We start from the raw sequence: 23,724 nt of genomic DNA on the forward strand, positions 1-23,724 counted from the left end.
AGGGCTGTGAAACTTTGACCTGAGTGCAAAAATGGAGGCTCTAGACCCTTCCAGAGCTGAGATATCAACATTCAAAATTTCGACCAGAAAAAAAAAACGACAGTGTTACCCCTTTCGTTTTTTTTCATTTTCGGGCGAAAAATTAAGTTTCTCCAATCTTCTCAAAACTCTGGATTATGATAGAGGGCTGTGAGACATTGAACTGAGTGCAAAAATGGAGGCTCTAGACCCTTCCAGAGCTGAGATATCAAAATTCAAAATTTCGACCAAAAAAAAAACCGACAGTGTTACCCCTTTCGTTTTTTTTCATTTTCGGGCGAAAAATTAACTTTCTCCAATCTTCTCAAAACTCTGGATTATGATAGAGGGCTGTGAGACTTTGACCTGAGTGCAAAAATGGAGGCTCTAGACCCTTCCAGAGCTGAGATATCAAAATTCAAAATTTCGACCAAAAAAAAAAACGACAGTGTTACCCCTTTTGTTTTTTTTCATTTTCGGGCGAAAAATTAAGTTTCTCCAATCTTCTCAAAACTCTGGATTATGATAGAGGGCTGTGAGACTTTGACCTGAGAGCAAAAATGGAGGCTCTAGACCCTTCCAGAGCTGAGATATTAAAATTCAAAAATTCGACCCGAAAAAAAAACGACAGTGTTACCCCTTTCGTTTTTTTTCATTTTCGGGCGAAAAATTAAGTTTCTCCAATCTTCTCAAAACTCTGGATTATGATAGAGGGCTGTGAGACTTTGACCTGAGTGCAAAAATGGAGGCTCTAGACCCTTCCAGAGCTGAGATATCAATATTCAAAATTTCGACCAAAAAAAAAAACGACAGTGTTACCCCTTTCGTTTTTTTTCATTTTCGGGCGAAAAATTAACTTTCTCCAATCTTCTCAAAACTCTGGATTATGATAGAGGGCTGTGAGACTTTGACCTGAGTGCAAAAATGGAGGCTCTAGACCCTTCCAGAGCTGAGATATCAAAATTCAAAATTTCGACCAAAAAAAAAAACGACAGTGTTACCCCTTTCGTTTTTTTTCATTTTCGGGCGAAAAATTAACTTTCTCCAATCTTCTCAAAACTCTGGATTATGATAGAGGGCTGTGAGACTTTGACCTGAGTGCAAAAATGGAGGCTCTAGACCCTTCCAGAGCTGAGATATCAAAATTCAAAATTTCGACCAAAAAAAAAAAACCACAGTGTTACCCCTTTCGTTTTTTTTCATTTTCGGGCGAAAAATTAAGTTTCTCCAATCTTCTCAAAACCCTGAATTATGATAGAGGGTTGTGAGACTTTGACCTGAGTGCAAAAATGGAGGCTCTAGACCCTTCCAGAGCTGAGATATCAAAATTCTAAATTTCGACCCGAAAAAAAAACGACAGTGTTACCCCTTTTGTTTTTTTTCATTTTCGGGCGAAAAATTAAGTTTCTCCAATCTTCTCAAAACTCTGGATTATGATAGAGGGTTGTGAGACTTTGACCTGAGTGCAAAAATGGAGGCTCTAGACCCTTCCAGAGCTGAGATATCAAAATTCAAAAATTCGACCCGAAAAAAAAACGACAGTGTTACCCCTTTCGTTTTTTTTCATTTTCGGGCGAAAAATTAACTTTCTCCAATCTTCTCAAAACTCTGGATTATGATAGAGGGCTGTGAGACTTTGACCTGAGTGCAAAAATGGAGGCTCTAGACCCTTCCAGAGCTGAGATATCAAAATTCAAAATTTTGACCAAAAAAAAAAAACGACAGTGTTACCCCTTTCGTTTTTTTTCATTTTCGGGCGAAAAATTAACTTTCTCCAATCTTCTCAAAACTCTGGATTATGATAGAGGGCTGTGAGACTTTGACCTGAGTGCAAAAATGGAGGCTCTAGACCCTTCCAGAGCTGAGATATCAAAATTCAAAATTTCGACCAAAAAAAAAAACCACAGTGTTACCCCTTTCGTTTTTTTTCATTTTCGGGCGAAAAATTAAGTTTCTCCAATCTTCTCAAAACCCTGAATTATGATAGAGGGTTGTGAGACTTTGACCTGAGTGCAAAAATGGAGGCTCTAGACCCTTCCAGAGCTGAGATATCAAAATTCAAAATTTCGACCAAAAAAAAAAAACGACAGTGTTACCCCTTTCGTTTTTTTTCATTTTCGGGCGAAAAATTAACTTTCTCCAATCTTCTCAAAACTCTGAATTATGATAGAGGGCTGTGAGACTTTGACCTGAGTGCAAAAATGGAGGCTCTAGACCCTTCCATAGCTGAGATATCAAAATTCTAAATTTCGACCCGAAAAAAAAACGACAGTGTTACCCCTTTTGTTTTTTTTCATTTTCGGGCGAAAAATTAACTTTCTCCAATCTTCTCAAAACTCTGGATTATGATAGAGGGTTGTGAGACTTTGACCTGAGTGCAAAAATGGAGGCTCTAGACCCTTCCAGAGCTGAGATATCAAAATTCAAAAATTCGACCCGAAAAAAAAACGACAGTGTTACCCCTTTCATTTTTTTTCATTTTCGGGCGAAAAATTAACTTTCTCCAATCTTCTCAAAACTCTGGATTATGATAGAGGGCTGTGAGACTTTGACCTGAGTGCAAAAATGGAGGCTCTAGACCCTTCCAGAGCTGAGATATCAACATTCAAAATTTCGACCAGAAAAAAAAAACGACAGTGTTACCCCTTTCGTTTTTTTTTCATTTTCGGGCGAAAAATTAAGTTTCTCCAATCTTCTCAAAACTCTGGATTGTGATAGAGGGCTGTGAGACATTGAACTGAGTGCAAAAATGGGGGCTCTAGACCCTTCCAGAGCTGAGATATCAAAATTCAAAATTTCGACCAAAAAAAAAAACGACAGTGTTACCCCTTTCGTTTTTTTTCATTTTTGGGCGAAAAATTAAGTTTCTCCAATCTTCTCAAAACTCTGGATTATGATAGAGGGCTGTGAGACTTTGACCTGAGTGCAAAAATGGAGGCTCTAGACCCTTCCAGAGCTGAGATATCAATATTCAAAATTTCGACCAAAAAAAAAAACGACAGTGTTACCCCTTTCGTTTTTTTTTTTCATTTTCGGGCGAAAAATTAACTTTCTCCAATCTTCTCAAAACTCTGGATTATGATAGAGGGCTGTGAGACTTTGACCTGAGTGCAAAAATGGAGGCTCTAGACCCTTCCAGAGCTGAGATATCAAAATTCAAAAATTTGACCCGAAAAAAAAACGACAGTGTTACCCCTTTCGTTTTTTTTCATTTTCGGGCGAAAAATTTACTTTCTCCAATCTTCTCAAAACTCTGGATTATGATAGAGGGCTGTGAAACTTTGACCTGAGTGCAAAAATGGAGGCTCTAGACCCTTCCAGAGCTGAGATATCAACATTCAAAATTTCGACCAGAAAAAAAAAACGACAGTGTTACCCCTTTCGTTTTTTTTCATTTTCGGGCGAAAAATTAAGTTTCTCCAATCTTCTCAAAACTCTGGATTATGATAGAGGGTTGTGAGACTTTGACCTGAGTGCAAAAATGGAGGCTCTAGACCCTTCCAGAGCTGAGATATCAAAATTCAAAAATTTGACCCGAAAAAAAAACGACAGTGTTACCCCTTTCGTTTTTTTTCATTTTCGGGCGAAAAATTTACTTTCTCCAATCTTCTCAAAACTCTGGATTATGATAGAGGGCTGTGAAACTTTGACCTGAGTGCAAAAATGGAGGCTCTAGACCCTTCCAGAGCTGAGATATCAACATTCAAAATTTCGACCAGAAAAAAAAAACGACAGTGTTACCCCTTTCGTTTTTTTTCATTTTCGGGCGAAAAATTAAGTTTCTCCAATCTTCTCAAAACTCTGGATTATGATAGAGGGCTGTGAGACATTGAACTGAGTGCAAAAATGGAGGCTCTAGACCCTTCCAGAGCTGAGATATCAAAATTCAAAATTTCGACCAAAAAAAAAACCGACAGTGTTACCCCTTTCGTTTTTTTTCATTTTCGGGCGAAAAATTAACTTTCTCCAATCTTCTCAAAACTCTGGATTATGATAGAGGGCTGTGAGACTTTGACCTGAGTGCAAAAATGGAGGCTCTAGACCCTTCCAGAGCTGAGATATCAAAATTCAAAATTTCGACCAAAAAAAAAAACGACAGTGTTACCCCTTTCGTTTTTTTTCATTTTCGGGCGAAAAATTAAGTTTCTCCAATCTTCTCAAAACTCTGAATTATGATAGAGGGTTGTGAGACTTTGACCTGAGTGCAAAAATGGAGGCTCTAGACCCTTCCAGAGCTGAGATATCAAAATTCAAAATTTCGACCAAAAAAAAAAAACGACAGTGTTACCCCTTTTGTTTTTTTTCATTTTCGGGCGAAAAATTAAGTTTCTCCAATCTTCTCAAAACTCTGGATTATGATAGAGGGCTGTGAGACTTTGACCTGAGAGCAAAAATGGAGGCTCTAGACCCTTCCAGAGCTGAGATATTAAAATTCAAAAATTCGACCCGAAAAAAAAACGACAGTGTTACCCCTTTCGTTTTTTTTTCATTTTCGGGCGAAAAATTAAGTTTCTCCAATCTTCTCAAAACTCTGGATTATGATAGAGGGCTGTGAGACATTGAACTGAGTGCAAAAATGGAGGCTCTAGACCCTTCCAGAGCTGAGATATCAAAATTCAAAATTTCGACCAAAAAAAAAAACGACAGTGTTACCCCTTTCGTTTTTTTTCATTTTTGGGCGAAAAATTAAGTTTCTCCAATCTTCTCAAAACTCTGGATTATGATAGAGGGCTGTGAGACTTTGACCTGAGTGCAAAAATGGAGGCTCTAGACCCTTCCAGAGCTGAGATATCAAAATTCAAAATTTCGACCAAAAAAAAAAACGACAGTGTTACCCCTTTCGTTTTTTTTCATTTTCGGGCGAAAAATTAACTTTCTCCAATCTTCTCAAAACTCTGGATTATGATAGAGGGCTGTGAGACTTTGACCTGAGTGCAAAAATGGAGGCTCTAGACCCTTCCAGAGCTGAGATATCAAAATTCAAAATTTCGACCAAAAAAAAAAACCACAGTGTTACCCCTTTCGTTTTTTTTCATTTTCGGGCGAAAAATTAAGTTTCTCCAATCTTCTCAAAACCCTGAATTATGATAGAGGGTTGTGAGACTTTGACCTGAGTGCAAAAATGGAGGCTCTAGACCCTTCCAGAGCTGAGATATCAAAATTCAAAATTTCGACCAAAAAAAAAAAACGACAGTGTTACCCCTTTCGTTTTTTTTCATTTTCGGGCGAAAAATTAACTTTCTCCAATCTTCTCAAAACTCTGGATTATGATAGAGGGCTGTGAGACTTTGACCTGAGTGCAAAAATGGAGGCTCTAGACCCTTCCAGAGCTGAGATATCAAAATTCAAAATTTCGACCAAAAAAAAAAACCACAGTGTTACCCCTTTCGTTTTTTTTTCATTTTCGGGCGAAAAATTAACTTTCTCCAATCTTCTCAAAACTCTGGATTATGATAGAGGGCTGTGAGACTTTGACCTGAGTGCAAAAATGGAGGCTCTAGACCCTTCCAGAGCTGAGATATCAATATTAAAATTTCGACCAAAAAAAAAACCACAGTGTTACCCCTTTCGTTTTTTTTCATTTTCGGGCGAAAAATTAACTTTCTCCAATCTTCTCAAAACTCTGGATTATGATAGAGGGCTGTGAGACTTTGACCTGAGTGCAAAAATGGAGGCTCTAGACCCTTCCATAGCTGAGATATCAAAATTCTAAATTTCGACCCGAAAAAAAAACGACAGTGTTACCCCTTTTGTTTTTTTTCATTTTCGGGCGAAAAATTAAGTTTCTCCAATCTTCTCAAAACTCTGGATTATGATAGAGGGCTGTGAGACGTTGACCTGAGAGCAAAAATGGAGGCTCTAGACCCTTCCAGAGCTGAGATATCAAAATTCAAAAATTTGACCCGAAAAAAAAACGACAGTGTTACCCCTTTCGTTTTTTTTCATTTTCGGGCGAAAAATTTACTTTCTCCAATCTTCTCAAAACTCTGGATTATGATAGAGGGCTGTGAGACATTGAACTGAGTGCAAAAATGGAGGCTCTAGACCCTTCCAGAGCTGAGATATCAAAATTCAAAAATTTGACCCGAAAAAAAAACGACAGTGTTACCCCTTTCGTTTTTTTTCATTTTCGGGCGAAAAATTTACTTTCTCCAATCTTCTCAAAACTCTGGATTATGATAGAGGGCTGTGAAACTTTGACCTGAGTGCAAAAATGGAGGCTCTAGACCCTTCCAGAGCTGAGATATCAACATTCAAAATTTCGACCAGAAAAAAAAAACGACAGTGTTACCCCTTTCGTTTTTTTTCATTTTCGGGCGAAAAATTAAGTTTCTCCAATCTTCTCAAAACTCTGGATTATGATAGAGGGCTGTGAGACATTGAACTGAGTGCAAAAATGGAGGCTCTAGACCCTTCCAGAGCTGAGATATCAAAATTCAAAATTTCGACCAAAAAAAAAACCGACAGTGTTACCCCTTTCGTTTTTTTTCATTTTCGGGCGAAAAATTAACTTTCTCCAATCTTCTCAAAACTCTGGATTATGATAGAGGGCTGTGAGACTTTGACCTGAGTGCAAAAATGGAGGCTCTAGACCCTTCCAGAGCTGAGATATCAAAATTCAAAATTTCGACCAAAAAAAAAAACGACAGTGTTACCCCTTTCGTTTTTTTTCATTTTCGGGCGAAAAATTAAGTTTCTCCAATCTTCTCAAAACTCTGAATTATGATAGAGGGTTGTGAGACTTTGACCTGAGTGCAAAAATGGAGGCTCTAGACCCTTCCAGAGCTGAGATATCAAAATTCAAAATTTCGACCAAAAAAAAAAACGACAGTGTTCCCCTTTTGTTTTTTTTCATTTTCGGGCGAAAAATTAAGTTTCTCCAATCTTCTCAAAACTCTGGATTATGATAGAGGGCTGTGAGACTTTGACCTGAGAGCAAAAATGGAGGCTCTAGACCCTTCCAGAGCTGAGATATTAAAATTCAAAAATTCGACCCGAAAAAAAAACGACAGTGTTACCCCTTTCGTTTTTTTTCATTTTCGGGCGAAAAATTAAGTTTCTCCAATCTTCTCAAAACTCTGGATTATGATAGAGGGCTGTGAGACTTTGACCTGAGTGCAAAAATGGAGGCTCTAGACCCTTCCAGAGCTGAGATATCAAAATTCAAAATTTCGACCAAAAAAAAAAACGACAGTGTTACCCCTTTCGTTTTTTTTCATTTTCGGGCGAAAAATTAACTTTCTCCAATCTTCTCAAAACTCTGGATTATGATAGAGGGCTGTGAGACTTTGACCTGAGTGCAAAAATGGAGGCTCTAGACCCTTCCAGAGCTGAGATATCAAAATTCAAAATTTCGACCAAAAAAAAAAAACCACAGTGTTACCCCTTTCGTTTTTTTTCATTTTCGGGCGAAAAATTAAGTTTCTCCAATCTTCTCAAAACCCTGAATTATGATAGAGGGTTGTGAGACTTTGACCTGAGTGCAAAAATGGAGGCTCTAGACCCTTCCAGAGCTGAGATATCAAAATTCTAAATTTCGACCCGAAAAAAAAACGACAGTGTTACCCCTTTTGTTTTTTTTCATTTTCGGGCGAAAAATTAAGTTTCTCCAATCTTCTCAAAACTCTGGATTATGATAGAGGGTTGTGAGACTTTGACCTGAGTGCAAAAATGGAGGCTCTAGACCCTTCCAGAGCTGAGATATCAAAATTCAAAAATTCGACCCGAAAAAAAAACGACAGTGTTACCCCTTTCGTTTTTTTTCATTTTCGGGCGAAAAATTAACTTTCTCCAATCTTCTCAAAACTCTGGATTATGATAGAGGGCTGTGAGACTTTGACCTGAGTGCAAAAATGGAGGCTCTAGACCCTTCCAGAGCTGAGATATCAAAATTCAAAATTTTGACCAAAAAAAAAAAACGACAGTGTTACCCCTTTCGTTTTTTTTCATTTTCGGGCGAAAAATTAACTTTCTCCAATCTTCTCAAAACTCTGGATTATGATAGAGGGCTGTGAGACTTTGACCTGAGTGCAAAAATGGAGGCTCTAGACCCTTCCAGAGCTGAGATATCAAAATTCAAAATTTCGACCAAAAAAAAAAACCACAGTGTTACCCCTTTCGTTTTTTTTCATTTTCGGGCGAAAAATTAAGTTTCTCCAATCTTCTCAAAACCCTGAATTATGATAGAGGGTTGTGAGACTTTGACCTGAGTGCAAAAATGGAGGCTCTAGACCCTTCCAGAGCTGAGATATCAAAATTCAAAATTTCGACCAAAAAAAAAAAACGACAGTGTTACCCCTTTCGTTTTTTTTCATTTTCGGGCGAAAAATTAACTTTCTCCAATCTTCTCAAAACTCTGAATTATGATAGAGGGCTGTGAGACTTTGACCTGAGTGCAAAAATGGAGGCTCTAGACCCTTCCATAGCTGAGATATCAAAATTCTAAATTTCGACCCGAAAAAAAAACGACAGTGTTACCCCTTTTGTTTTTTTTCATTTTCGGGCGAAAAATTAACTTTCTCCAATCTTCTCAAAACTCTGGATTATGATAGAGGGTTGTGAGACTTTGACCTGAGTGCAAAAATGGAGGCTCTAGACCCTTCCAGAGCTGAGATATCAAAATTCAAAAATTCGACCCGAAAAAAAAACGACAGTGTTACCCCTTTCATTTTTTTTCATTTTCGGGCGAAAAATTAACTTTCTCCAATCTTCTCAAAACTCTGGATTATGATAGAGGGCTGTGAGACTTTGACCTGAGTGCAAAAATGGAGGCTCTAGACCCTTCCAGAGCTGAGATATCAACATTCAAAATTTCGACCAGAAAAAAAAAACGACAGTGTTACCCCTTTCGTTTTTTTTTCATTTTCGGGCGAAAAATTAAGTTTCTCCAATCTTCTCAAAACTCTGGATTGTGATAGAGGGCTGTGAGACATTGAACTGAGTGCAAAAATGGGGGCTCTAGACCCTTCCAGAGCTGAGATATCAAAATTCAAAATTTCGACCAAAAAAAAAAACGACAGTGTTACCCCTTTCGTTTTTTTTCATTTTTGGGCGAAAAATTAAGTTTCTCCAATCTTCTCAAAACTCTGGATTATGATAGAGGGCTGTGAGACTTTGACCTGAGTGCAAAAATGGAGGCTCTAGACCCTTCCAGAGCTGAGATATCAATATTCAAAATTTCGACCAAAAAAAAAAACGACAGTGTTACCCCTTTCGTTTTTTTTTTTCATTTTCGGGCGAAAAATTAACTTTCTCCAATCTTCTCAAAACTCTGGATTATGATAGAGGGCTGTGAGACTTTGACCTGAGTGCAAAAATGGAGGCTCTAGACCCTTCCAGAGCTGAGATATCAAAATTCAAAATTTCGACCAAAAAAAAAAAACGACAGTGTTACCCCTTTCGTTTTTTTTCATTTTTGGGCGAAAAATTAAGTTTCTCCAATCTTCTCAAAACCCTGAATTATGATAGAGGGTTGTGAGACTTTGACCTGAGTGCAAAAATGGAGGCTCTAGACCCTTCCAGAGCTGAGATATCAAAATTCAAAATTTCGACCAAAAAAAAAAAACGACAGTGTTACCCCTTTCGTTTTTTTTTCATTTTCGGGCGAAAAATTAACTTTCTCCAATCTTCTCAAAACTCTGAATTATGATAGAGGGCTGTGAGACTTTGACCTGAGTGCAAAAATGGAGGCTCTAGACCCTTCCATAGCTGAGATATCAAAATTCTAAATTTCGACCCGAAAAAAAAACGACAGTGTTACCCCTTTTGTTTTTTTTCATTTTCGGGCGAAAAATTAAGTTTCTCCAATCTTCTCAAAACTCTGGATTATGATAGAGGGCTGTGAGACTTTGACCTGAGAGCAAAAATGGAGGCTCTAGACCCTTCCAGAGCTGAGATATCAAAATTCAAAAATTTGACCCGAAAAAAAAAACGACAGTGTTACCCCTTTCGTTTTTTTTCATTTTCGGGCGAAAAATTAACTTTCTCCAATCTTCTCAAAACTCTGAATTATGATAGAGGGCTGTGAGACTTTGACCTGAGTGCAAAAATGGAGGCTCTAGACCCTTCCATAGCTGAGATATCAAAATTCTAAATTTCGACCCGAAAAAAAAACGACAGTGTTACCCCTTTTGTTTTTTTTCATTTTCGGGCGAAAAATTAAGTTTCTCCAATCTTCTCAAAACTCTGGATTATGATAGAGGGCTGTGAGACTTTGACCTGAGAGCAAAAATGGAGGCTCTAGACCCTTCCAGAGCTGAGATATCAAAATTCAAAAATTCGACCCGAAAAAAAAAACGACAGTGTTACCCCTTTCGTTTTTTTTCATTTTCGGGCGAAAAATTAACTTTCTCCAATCTTCTCAAAACTCTGGATTATGATAGAGGGCTGTGAAACTTTGACCTGAGTGCAAAAATGGAGGCTCTAGACCCTTCCAGAGCTGAGATATCAACATTCAAAATTTCGACCAGAAAAAAAAAACGACAGTGTTACCCCTTTCGTTTTTTTTCATTTTTGGGCGAAAAATTAAGTTTCTCCAATCTTCTCAAAACTCTGGATTATGATAGAGGGCTGTGAGACATTGAACTGAGTGCAAAAATGGAGGCTCTAGACCCTTCCAGAGCTGAGATATCAAAATTCAAAATTTCGACCAAAAAAAAAAAACGACAGTGTTACCCCTTTCGTTTTTTTTCATTTTTGGGCGAAAAAATAAGTTTCTCCAATCTTCTCAAAACTCTGGATTATGATAGAGGGCTGTGAGACTTTGACCTGAGTGCAAAAATGGAGGCTCTAGACCCTTCCAGAGCTGAGATATCAATATTCAAAATTTCGACCAAAAAAAAAAACGACAGTGTTACCCCTTTCGTTTTTTTTTCATTTTCGGGCGAAAAATTAACTTTCTCCAATCTTCTCAAAACTCTGGATTATGATAGAGGGCTGTGAGACTTTGACCTGAGTGCAAAAATGGAGGCTCTAGACCCTTCCAGAGCTGAGATATCAAAATTCAAAATTTCGACCAAAAAAAAAAAACACAGTGTTACCCCTTTCGTTTTTTTTCATTTTCGGGCGAAAAATTAAGTTTCTCCAATCTTCTCAAAACCCTGAATTATGATAGAGGGTTGTGAGACTTTGACCTGAGTGCAAAAATGGAGGCTCTAGACCCTTCCAGAGCTGAGATATCAAAATTCAAAATTTCGACCAAAAAAAAAAAAACGACAGTGTTACCCCTTTCGTTTTTTTTTCATTTTCGGGCGAAAAATTAACTTTCTCCAATCTTCTCAAAACTCTGAATTATGATAGAGGGCTGTGAGACTTTGACCTGAGTGCAAAAATGGAGGCTCTAGACCCTTCCAGAGCTGAGATATCAAAATTCAAAATTTCGACCAAAAAAAAAAAACACAGTGTTACCCCTTTCGTTTTTTTTTCATTTTCGGGCGAAAAATTAAGTTTCTCCAATCTTCTCAAAACCCTGAATTATGATAGAGGGTTGTGAGACTTTGACCTGAGTGCAAAAATGGAGGCTCTAGACCCTTCCAGAGCTGAGATATCAAAATTCAAAATTTCGACCAAAAAAAAAAAACGACAGTGTTACCCCTTTCGTTTTTTTTCATTTTCGGGCGAAAAATTAACTTTCTCCAATCTTCTCAAAACTCTGAATTATGATAGAGGGCTGTGAGACTTTGACCTGAGTGCAAAAATGGAGGCTCTAGACCCTTCCATAGCTGAGATATCAAAATTCTAAATTTCGACCCGAAAAAAAAACGACAGTGTTACCCCTTTTGTTTTTTTTCATTTTCGGGCGAAAAATTAAGTTTCTCCAATCTTCTCAAAACTCTGGATTATGATAGAGGGCTGTGAGACTTTGACCTGAGAGCAAAAATGGAGGCTCTAGACCCTTCCAGAGCTGAGATATCAAAATTCAAAAATTTGACCCGAAAAAAAAACGACAGTGTTACCCCTTTCGTTTTTTTTCATTTTCGGGCGAAAAATTAACTTTCTCCAATCTTCTCAAAACTCTGGATTATGATAGAGGGCTGTGAGACTTTGACCTGAGTGCAAAAATGGAGGCTCTAGACCCTTCCAGAGCTGAGATATTGAGAACCCACGTAACATTTATGCCATTATAAATATCTCAGCTATGGAAGGGTCTAGAGTCTCCATTTTTGCACTCAGGTCTAAGTCCCATGGCCCTCTATCAGAATCCAGAGTTTCAAGAAGATTGGAGAAACTTATTTTTTCGCACCAAAAAAAAAAAAAAAACGACAAGGGTACCACTGTCGTTTTTTTGGGGGGTCGAAATTTTGAGTTTCTCTGATCTTCTTGAAACTCTGGATTCTGATAGAGGGCTATGGGACTTAGACCTGAGTGCAAAAATGGCAGACTGATCTCATGAAGTAGCGTGTGTATGACACGCCAATTCGTATTTCCATTTTTGGCGTGCTATCAAGACGCATAATCGCTTTTCAGCGTGTTTATGAATGCCGTTGACGTAACGTTATATAAATATATGACTTACCTCAACCCCGTCCCTAAACCTAACCGTCACTTGGGTTAAAGGCATTTATGACTGTTCCCTTACCATCCTAGGAAAGAAAAAGATATGACTTACCTCAACCCCATCCCTAAACTTAACCGTCACTGGGGTTAATGGCATTTATGACTGGAGATTTGACGTCGTGTACAGACACGCGGAATGACGCGGACATTATTGGCGTAGACATGCACGCAAACATGCGGATACACGCGGATAGCTCAAAATGCGTAGAGATAACACGCCACTTGGCTCGAAAGTGGCGTGTATGTTTACGCAAAAGTCGTGATGTCATGTTGAAAATGGAGACTCTAGACCCTTCCAGAGCTGAGATATTGAGATATTTATAATGGCATAAATGTTACTTGGGAATGCTGCATTTAGTTTTCATGAACCTGTGTGAGGAAATTATCCAGTATTTTTTTTAGTAAAATTTTTAAATTTTTAAAATGTTGATTCCGCTGGATGGATACTAATTTCAAAATCTGATGAGTTGCAGGGTAAGAGGTGACCAGGGTGTTGAAAATGTCAGCATTGCCCAGATTATGTTTACTATGAGAGGCACAAGACATGGAAGCTTTTTAAATGCAAAAAGTGTGCACAACCAGAGGTGCATTATTCCTTTTGAAATGATTATCAAATGACCCCAAGATCCAAGTAGGTACACGACATGTCTTGTTATTGTTGATGTGCCCTTCACTGTGATATTTACTCCAGTTGAATTGCTGTTTGGCTATTCTTGTACATTGTTTGAATGACCCATGGGGAACTTTTCTATTTACGAATTGTAGAATCGAACGTCTGTGGAAGGACTTTTGGACAGGAGTTACTCACGTTTACTATGACGTATTACACAGCCTGGAGGAAGATGGATCGCTTGACATCTCGGATAATCTCCATCTCTTCTGTGCTCAGTACACCTTCCTCCCAAGACTCAAGGCTGATTTGGCCAAGTTTTCTGCTGGATGGAATGCTCATCCTATCAGGACAGAGGGCTTCCTTACCCCAAACCAGCTGTGGGAGCCTGGGATGCTGCAGCACCCCATCTGCGAGCCAGATGAAGATGTGGCAGTTGAATGATAATGCCAATGACATTGTTGTCCGCCTTTAAATGATTTTTTTCAATCTATATACTGATAATACTATCTTCTGTTGGTATTAGGGAATCCAGATTGAGGATATTGATTGGGAGAGATCAGGGCTCTCTCATTACTCTGCCAACACAGGTGTTGCAGTGCCAGAAATGGAATGTCCATTGAAGACAGAGGACATTGAAACTCTACGCCTTGCCACTGCTCCCCTTTCTCATTCAAATAATTTCGGAAGAGACATTTATTTGTTCACACTCGCACATGCATTGTACCTACTTCGCCATCATTGACAGTCCTGTCTGTGCCAATCAGAGGACTAAAAGGCTTTTAATAATTCATGATTGTTTCCATGCACCTAAAGTAATGCCACAATGTTGTATTTTGCTTCCAAAGATTTTGTATTTATTGGACTTTTGTCAAACTGACACAGCCACAGGGAAGCAGGAAAGAACGCAGTGAAGGACATCTTTCTGACAAACATGGATGGTGCATTGGCCCATATGGAAATGCTTTTTGAAGTATAACTTGGGTTGGGTTAACAGATACAAACTGGACTTAACAAAAAATGAGATGAAAGATTTGCACAAATATCTTATATATTATTATTTGTCTGAATGTATAGGCATTGTACTTGAACCATGAAAGAAAAACATTCAGTAATCTAATTAGCACTGAATATTTGAAACTGCAACATTTCACTTAAACCTGATGAAATGCCTGCCCTAGATGAAAGGCCTGTCATCACTTGTTTGAACTCAGCAAAAGTTTGCATATGCTTAACAGGTAGGTGGATTGTATTACTACATGCAAACTCTATGTGAACCATACTGGATGTCACAGGTGTGATTGAACTGCACAAAGACTCTGAAGTTTCTCTTCTCTTCTGGTAAGACAGGAATGTGGCCCTGTCCTGTGAGCCACTGGAGAAACATACTGGGGGACAGGTGACCAAGATAGTCTACTGTGTCACCCACCTCTGGAAGTACACCTTTTCAGAGACAGAAAGCAAACAATTACGTAAATTAAATATTTGATTTACCTGTACCAACACAGAGGTAGAATTTGGAAATCTAATATCTTGCGTAAGTGTACTTACAATAATAATATAATCTACATGAAAACTTCATAAAATGTGTAAGACAGAGAAACTAAGTAAATAGAGTTTACAAGAAGAAAAGTACATGAGCAATTACATGCTTCCAGCTCCTGCAAGAAGCCCTGGAGATGATTCATAACGCTCACTTCCAACCGTTCTTTGTAGGAGCCCTTCTCGCTGAACTCAGGTTGACAAGCCGCAAAGACAAAGTCAGCATCAGCCTGGTGAGAGAAACCATGTATCGTTATGAGTTTATCCAGAAAGAGAGAGCAGTAGTGGGCGAGTGAGCTGAGAGAGAGGGAGAAGCAGCACAAAATCAATTACGTTACCTGGTTGCTATGCTAGTCCCCAACCTCACAATTGCTGGCTGTGGGCTACACACCCACTGCCCAAAGGTTGACACAGAAATGTCCCAAACACAGCAACATAAGAAAACCAGAAAATACCAGCAGAAGGCAGTACCTCTGTAGATAAATAAACCACCTCACATCAGTTGGGGGTCATACTATACATTGTTTTTTTTAGGACAATTCTGCATTGTGGACCTTTAACTTTAATATCTTCATTATTATTGCCCAGTGACCCCACAAAGTCTATACACAAAAATTTCAAGTAAAGGGCATGATTGCTACTTGAAATAAGCTGAGTTTAGGACTTGGAATCATTATTGTTAGTTAAAAGTGGTATCAGTACATCCCTACTTGTGTCTACATTTATTAACTCACCTTCACCTCCATCCCAGGGACAAAGAGTGGTTGGCAGATGTTTGGGTATTGGTCCATTAGATCAACGAGACCATAAAGTTTTAGACCTTCACGTAGCTGGGAGAGTAGGGGCAGCAGCTGAAGTATGGCATGAAGAACAACAAGCACTAAAATATAGAATGAAGAAAAAATAATATCAATATTAAGCAAAATGTAAAAAAATCAAAACATGAATATAAACATCATTGACAAGGATTAACATAGTGACAAAACAATTATACCGAAGAATTTCTTCCCTCTTTTCAACATTAACAGGTCCATTATAGCCACAGCTCAAAATGTCCTCAATCAGTTCTTGTAGCCTCCGTGGCCGACTCAACCTTAAAAAGACACACACACAGAAAAAAAAAAAAAAAAAACACTGATTAAAATGTGTTGCCAAACATTTTACAGCACTAAAACACTTAAGACCTCTTACTTGGGAGAGAGAAGTGATATATACTCCGCATCAGAGACATCCTCTTTGGAAATGTGCTGAATCTGTATTTCCCCATCACACAAGTACCTGTAGCACCAAAGTTTGAGGCAGCAGGGTGGTGGTCCGCTTTGAGCCAGACTTGCAGCCCAGATTTCACCAGCACTTCTGAAATAAAACCATATAAATTAGTAGAAACAGTGTAATGTCCAGAGGACATATGTGCATAATACTGTGTTAAGATCTCAAGCCACAACATTTAGCCTACTGAACATAAAACAATAAAAGAGTATATGCACACCTACAGAGGCAGACAGGTGCGAAGGAGAGAGACTGAAAGAGAGGAATCTCCCACATTGTCTTAACTTGCATATAAAGTTTAATCAGAGAACAATGTTTCGGTCGCTGGGACCTTCATCAGGTTATTTTATGATGTGAACAAAGGAAGCAATTTTAATAGACTAAAATGACCATGTGGGCCAATCAGAGCCCACGTAGGCAACTACACCGTCAGTGCCTGAAATTATCAAATATTTTCAAAGTCAAACACAATTCCTTTTTTTCTTGTCATATATGGCCCAGCTCAATGCCAGGCCCCATGTCTGAGTTTTCAGCCCTGTAACATGTAAACAAAATATTGTTTGAGGACTCAGACTTATGGACCCCACTGTGTGAAAAGCATGTCTTACCTGAAATTTCCTTGATCAAGATCCAACAGGGAATATTTGGGACATTTTCCAGTCTGGTCAGCCTCAAAGAGCTTCTGCTCAATCCCTGGCTGCAACCATCTCTTTGAACACAAAGAATCACTCCATTCATGTAACTGTCACTTCTATTGCAATTTTTCTTTTTAAATGTAATGTAAATCATATTTATCTCCGCCAAGGAGGCTATGGTTTTGATGGAGTTTGTTAGCAAAATAACTCAAAGTTATGAACAGATTTCAACTAAACTTTAAGGAAATGTTGATAATGGGAAAAGGAACAGATGATTACATTTTTTTGGTGATCGGTTGAAGAAAAGTGGATCAAATAATACAATGCCGGGAAATCCAAGCTGCTTGACTTGTGAGGAACTCCTTCCGTAACGCTCCTGTATTAAGGCCCGCCTCCCCATGAACCTGATTTTTAACCGACTAGTAGGCAATGTCTTCTTTTGTCGCTTTCATCGAGCAAGGCCCTGCTCCACCACATGGGATCTTGATACAGTGAGAGGAAATTCTTCCTCATTGTTAAAAGCAGCAGAGATGGCCTGCAAGACATCTTCAAGGCTGAGGAAGAAATAAATGCCTGTTAGGCAGTGTGATTCTGGAAAGCGCATATTGTCTGTATAATTCCTTTAGGTTAGAGGTTGTCAAACTGTGGTGTATGTATGTGATTTATTCTTTCTCTATTGTGTGTTAGTATTTGCATATTTGTGTCATTTACTTTTTCGTTGGTTCTGTAGGGTCATAGCTTATAGGTAATCACTGGATTCAATGACATGACATGAGGTACTTGGCCCCAAAAGTTTGAGAGCCTTAGGTTATTCCCTGTTGAAGGAGACTATAGAAGCGTACAAACCTAGAAATGCTCATCTTTTGTTCTGAAGATGAAGAACTTGAAGGAATGAAGTCAGCTTTGCTGAAATGACAAAACGAGTATGAAGTTAAGAGTGAAACCATATCCTCTGACCTTAACTGTAAAAATGTGTACAATAGACTCAGTACAGAAGCCACATATAAAAGTTTACTTTATAGAAAAGTTGAAAGTAAAGTTTAATTTAAACTTTTTGAGAGAAAGAAATTGTTATGGTCAGGACTTACTGATCAATAAAAATCATATGGCAACAGTGACAACCAAAGAAAAAAAGAAAAGAAAAAAAAAAGAAAAAAAAACTTGTGTACTGTTGAAAGTAAATGTATATCACACACAGCACAGTCAGCCTTTATGGTAACAGCTCAGTCAATTTAAAAGTATTAAATCCAACTGGTCAATACATTAATCCATTGGTGGGAAGACAGATGCTTGCTACAAAATCTTGACATTTTTATGTTGATTAAATTGTGCTAATATTCTGTTACCTCTCTCCACACTCGCTTGCATGTTCCTCCAGGTCATTGTAATGTTGAGCCTCCTCTTTGTTCTCTTAAAACATTGTATTCAAGCTTAATGGTCTCCCAACATTATCCATACAATGGGTCTGTACACACCTCCAGTGGATAAGTATCTGAAGGCTTGCATGTTTCAACATGCAGCGCTAGGATTCGCAGTGGATAGCTGGTGTGACAGGAGTGGCACATTGCCTTTGGCATACTAGAGAAGGACCTGGAGTAAGGAGGCAGTGGTTGAGTGTCTAGTTCCTTCTCTACGGAGCAATATATAGGACACCCTTTCCGCCTATACTTGCAGTCTTCAGCATTAGCCCAGTATATCCACTGTCCCCAGGAGACACCATATATAGTTTTCTAGAACCCCACCCTCTTAACAAGAAAAGTTATTTAATAGTTGAACTCTATTGAAATGTGACCGTACTCATCACTCAAGATATTGATTCAAATTATTTTATACCAAGATTAGATTGGCCATGGGTAAGTTCTATGTACCTGCTCCTTTGTAAATCAGCCAGCCCCCGCCCCCCAGACACACTTTCCAGTTTTGGATAAAGATCTTTGAGGGTTGAACATACCTTCAAGAGTAATATACACTACCGGTCAAAAGTTTTAGATCAGTAAGATTTTTTATGTTTTTAAATGAAGTCTCTTCTGCTCACCAAGGCTGCTTTTTTTGATGAAAAAAAATGACAAACCGTAATATTGTGAAATACTATGACAATTTAAAATGACTGTTTTCTATTTTAATATATTTAAAAATGTCATTTGAAAGCTGAATTTTCAACATCATTACTGTTGCTGATTACACATCCGTTTTCAGTGTCACATGATCCTTCAGAAATCATTCGAATATGCTGATTTTATGCTCAAAACATAACTTATTATTTTCAATGTTGAAAACAGTCGTGCACCATTTCCCCCCCAAAATTCTATGATGAATAGAACGTTAAAAAAACAGCATTTATTTAAAATATAATCTTTTCTAACATTATAAATGTCTTTACTGTAACTTTTGATCAAATCACCCTCATACTCATCCTTGATGAATAAACGTATTTTCTAATTTCTTTCCCCCAAAAATAAAAAAATAAATTCTTACTGACACCAAACTTTTGAATGGTAGTGATTAATGTTACAAAAGCTTTCCATTTCAGATCAATTGTGTTCTTTTGAACTTTCTATTCATCAAAGAATCCTGAAATACTAATGTAAAAAACTGTTTTCAACATGGATAATAATCATAAATGTTTCTTGAGCATCATATTATAATAATTTCTGTAGGATCAATGATGCTGTAAATTCAGCGTTGATCACTGGAATAAATTACACTTCACTATTACACTTCACATAGAAAACTTCTGTTTTAAAGTGTAATAATATTTCACAATATTGCTGTTTTTTTTTTTTTTTTGTATTTTTATCAAATAATTGCAGCCTTGGTGAGCAGAAGAGACTTCTTTTAAAAACATAAAAAAAATCGTACCAATCTAAAACTTTTGACCGGTAGTGTAAATCATACCATCATATTGTCAAACGAACATTGGTTTTGATAGTGGACTATATTCAAACATAATATGACCAAAAAAAAAAAAAGAAAAAATGTTGCCTCACCTCATCATGGGTGTAGTTCTCTGGTATCAGCGTGGACCTGCGTCCCAAACCAGCTTGCAGATGGAAAACTTCTTCACTGCCTTTGGGAGTGCGCTCAACAATTTTTGGTAAGAGATAAAATGTAACTTCTATTTCTTTGACTGGTGTGGAGTGGTTGGAAGGCCCTTGAACACGCCGGCAGCCCGGCGATTTCCTCTGGCTCCAAAAGGGGCAGGAAAAGACCTGTGATGATAATTTATTAATTTGACATTACACAACACAAATACACATTTCACTAGCTATAGTTTGAGAATTTAAATTGATGAATGTAAGGGATGAGTCAGTCTGACAAAGACACCAAATACAGTGAAGAACCTTGTCATTTCTGTGTGGACACTGGGTCAGCCATCTCTCCCTCTTTCCTGACTCCTTCCCTGTCTGCTACAATAACATGCCGTGTTCAGGAGATGCATCACATTATTTTATACATGTTAATCTGGGTCTGTCTGTTTTCTTATTTGTTGCGAAACTAGACAACACCTTGGAGTCTCTGGGCCAATTTGATGTTGGGCACTGGGCCCAACAGGGGTAAGCTCTGTGTTGGGCACTGGACCCAACAGGACCAGGGGAAGGTGTTGCATTTGTGAGCAAATTTAGGAGGTGTCTTGCTGAATTGACTACTTATGAGTTGTCTCCCTGTCAATGGGATGTTTTCCATATTCCAAAGAAAATATATTGCAAAAAGTTATTCAAGTAAATGGCTAGCTATATCAATATTAACAAAATATTAATAAAATAGGTACTATATTTATAGACCACAATACCATATGCACTATTGAATTTAATTAAACAAAACATCCAGCTTTCTTTCAAAGTGTAAATGTGCTATGTTTGTGATCTAGTCAAACGGAATTAGCAAGCTTATGCATTCAATTCAAATGAATAGGCCTAGTGCTATGGTGTACAGTAAATGCTCTGAAGTTTATGGCCTTACATTATGCTAGCACCTGCCAAACACAGCGACACACACGCTTACTACTCACTCTCTCTCTCTCTAAGCAGTAACGTTACTCTGACAATGACAACCACGAGGAGAAGATATCGGGGGAAAAGCAAATCACTCTGAAGAACATGACCAGTCTTCTTGGCGGCGGCGGCGGCTAACACTAGCTACGTTTGCAACATAATTTTCACCGGAGGAAGAGACAAACGCTTAAAAGTAATAAACACCAGGCAAAAATGTTGTGACCAGAGCTAGTATGCTACCATAAAAACGTGGGTTATAGCTACTGTGTTAGCAACGTCGGGCGAAAGATTTAATTTCCCCCATTTCTACAAAATAGCTAGCAGCTATAACATTAACAACAGTAAAACAAAAGATCGTTAGATCGTAAAAAAACATGTCATTACCGCATTTGTCCCAGCCTAATCCATGGTAGTGGTCCCTGGTCACGCCATTCGGTAAATAAGCACTTCTTCTTCTTCTTTGTTTCATGGCTGGCGGGTAACATACGGTGCTCCAAAACATTGGTGCTGATTGGCCCAAGAGGAGTCCTGTGCGCCAATGAACGCTAGCTATCGATCTTCGCTCGATTGCTCTTCCTTCATCCTCCAACTACCCGGATGTCTGTCTCACTGAATTTGAGAACTGAATCTGAATTGTGAGAAGCGAATTTTCAGTGAGGATAACATTTTATTGGACTTCAGTTCCAAACAAATAAATTCATTTTCAAATTATACAATTCAGATTCAGTTTTTGAATAAATTCAATTTTAATTAAACAGCCATTCAAATTCAAGTTTAGCCATTCAAATTAAAATATAAATGGTTCAAATTCAGTTTCTGGTGGCACATTTCAGCCCATATGATATCCATGCTCATCTATTGTACAGTATGTATGATATTGGTGGAGGGTGGTGGGGGCCCACACCAAGATTTGTTTCTTGCAGAAGGCTAGGCTCTCTCTCACACAGACGCACATGTGCTCTTTCTCTGACATATCTGTAAATGATGGAGACTGTAGAGATCATTTCTGTTGCTTTCTTCACAGTCCTTTCTCTGTGCCACAAACAAAGATAAATTGCTTGAAACAGTTTTTTCAAATTGCCTAGAAAAAAATTACAAATAAATCAGTAATGTTTTGACATGTATTCAAGTTTGAATCATTCCAGCAGTGCTCATTTTTAATCTTTTTTGGTCTTTATGGTCTTATTTCAAGGATTCAAATATTAAAAGGATTTTTGTAAATAAAACATTTAGAAAAGTAGTAGGCCTACTTCTACTACAAAATTCTTCATTCAATGTGTTAATTGCTATTTGTAATTATTTGTGAAATTTGCTTGCAATTTTTGAGTGCAAATCATTTAAAATTAAATCTGCCACATTGTTTTCAGTGCATAATTTCCAGCTATTCTTGCCAAAGTTTGATAAAAAAAATGTACAGAATGTGTGCAAAAAAATAGATAATATTAAAACTTATAAATAAAATAATAATAAATAATAAATGCAAAAAATGCAAAATAAAATTAAACTATTTAAATTAGAGATGTAAATATAAAATCATCCATTTAAATTAATTAAATTTTTTTTAAAAAAATCTGAATCCTTGGCCTAACCACTACTAATACTAATAATATTAAAATAAATCCTTATTGTAGGATTTTCCTCATTGTGCTGCTCCTTGAGTAGAGGAGAGCAATGTTTTCGAAACAATCAGACTTAAAAGTCCCCTGATATGGGGTTAATTTATTATTTTATAATGTTTCCTGGGTTGCCCTTATAATGTTAGTATGTTTTCTAGATCAAAAATAGTCATAATTTTGAAATACAAGGCATTTTCCTATTTTTTAGCCTCTGATTTGAACTCTGTTTGAAAGGCACGTGTCTGCTGAGGGATTCAGTGTAACCGCCCTCTGCTGTGATTGGCTGACATGCTTGCTTATGAAATAGCTACATATTACATGTGAAACTCTCTCCAAAAGTTTTACTACAGCTATTATACGTTTTTATTATTACAGCTAATACGTTTTTTAAGTTTTTTATAATTTTACTGATACGTTTTTAAACTATTTAAGATCTATTCCCTAAGACCAATTCAAACACGATGATGTACATATACCGTAAAATTTCAAATAATAGCCCGGGTTTTTTTATTTTATTTTCCCAAATCATCGAACTGCACCGGCTTGTATTTGAGACAGGCGTCTATATGAGACCGACCTTTATAATTTAGTGTTGAGATGTTGTTCATTGAGTCTCTAATCTCTAAAAATCTCCAAATGCTGCACGTGAAACTTCGGTCTTCCAACCTTTTACTATCATGTCAATTGATTTGATTAATATGCGCGAGGGAGAGAGAGAGAGCAAGACAGCGCTAGTGTTGTTTGAAAATATGAGAGGGCTCTCTCTCTCTCTCTGTCTCTCTGCTCGTAATACACCCTATGAAGTGCAGCAGTCCTTCTATTCCACATCACTCGCCGATCCAAATAGGCTTTGGTGGGACAATAATTTGCTTTGGCGGTTTGAGGTAACAGGCAGTGTTGTAGTCGAGACCACCTCACTCGAGTCCGAGTCGACACCGAGACCAGAGAGAGTCGAGTCCGAGTCAAGACCGAGTCCATAGAGAGTCGAGTCCGAGTCGAGTCCGAGACCAGAGACGGTCGAGTCCGAGTCGAGACCGAGACCAGTGAGGGTTGATTACCTAATTTACTTTTATTTACTTAGAGAAATCCTTTTTTTTTTTTTTTTTTTTTTTTACTGAATTTACTTAGAGTTTAAAAAATATGATCAGTTTAGGGTAAAAAGGCCACATAGTAGGTGGTGTTAAAAGTAATTTTATTACAATTTGTCATGCGCAGTTGCGCACTAGAAAATCATCCAATCAATGGACGTGTCAATCAATTTAAAGAAATATTTTATTCACATACATTAATAATCATGAAAAATATTTTGAATTGAACTCGAGTGGACTCGGGAATAATTCCGAGTCCTAAAAAAACAAATGTTCGAGTACGAGTCAATTCCGAGTCCAAATGGACACGAGTCCATGACAAGACCAAGACCATTAAAATATGGTCTCGAGACCGAGTCCGAGACGAGTCCGAGTCTCGAGTACTACAACACTGGTAAC

The 23,724-nt window shown here is 37.8% G+C and overlaps 1 protein-coding gene across 1 annotated transcript; it reads right to left on the reverse strand.

Annotated features, from left to right (window-relative positions):
- Positions 1-14,072: 14,072 nt before the first annotated feature.
- On the reverse strand, positions 14,073-21,159 carry LOC120485012 (uncharacterized). Its single transcript, XM_089119658.1, has 10 exons — positions 21,006-21,159; positions 19,617-19,838; positions 17,476-17,535; positions 16,909-17,183; positions 16,603-16,703; positions 15,917-16,081; positions 15,720-15,818; positions 15,460-15,605; positions 14,832-14,955; positions 14,073-14,626 (listed from the first exon to the last, which is right to left on the reverse strand). The coding sequence occupies exons 7-10, from the start codon at positions 15,757-15,759 to the stop codon at positions 14,439-14,441; spliced, it is 498 nt and encodes a 165-aa protein (XP_088975784.1). The 5' UTR covers positions 15,760-15,818; positions 15,917-16,081; positions 16,603-16,703; positions 16,909-17,183; positions 17,476-17,535; positions 19,617-19,838; positions 21,006-21,159; the 3' UTR covers positions 14,073-14,438.
- Between the last annotated feature and the right edge of the window lie 2,565 nt (positions 21,160-23,724).

This window comes from Pimephales promelas, chromosome 14, assembly GCF_988280905.1.
Source record: "Pimephales promelas chromosome 14, fPimPro1.hap1.1, whole genome shotgun sequence".
Taxonomy (NCBI): domain Eukaryota; kingdom Metazoa; phylum Chordata; class Actinopteri; order Cypriniformes; family Leuciscidae; genus Pimephales; species Pimephales promelas.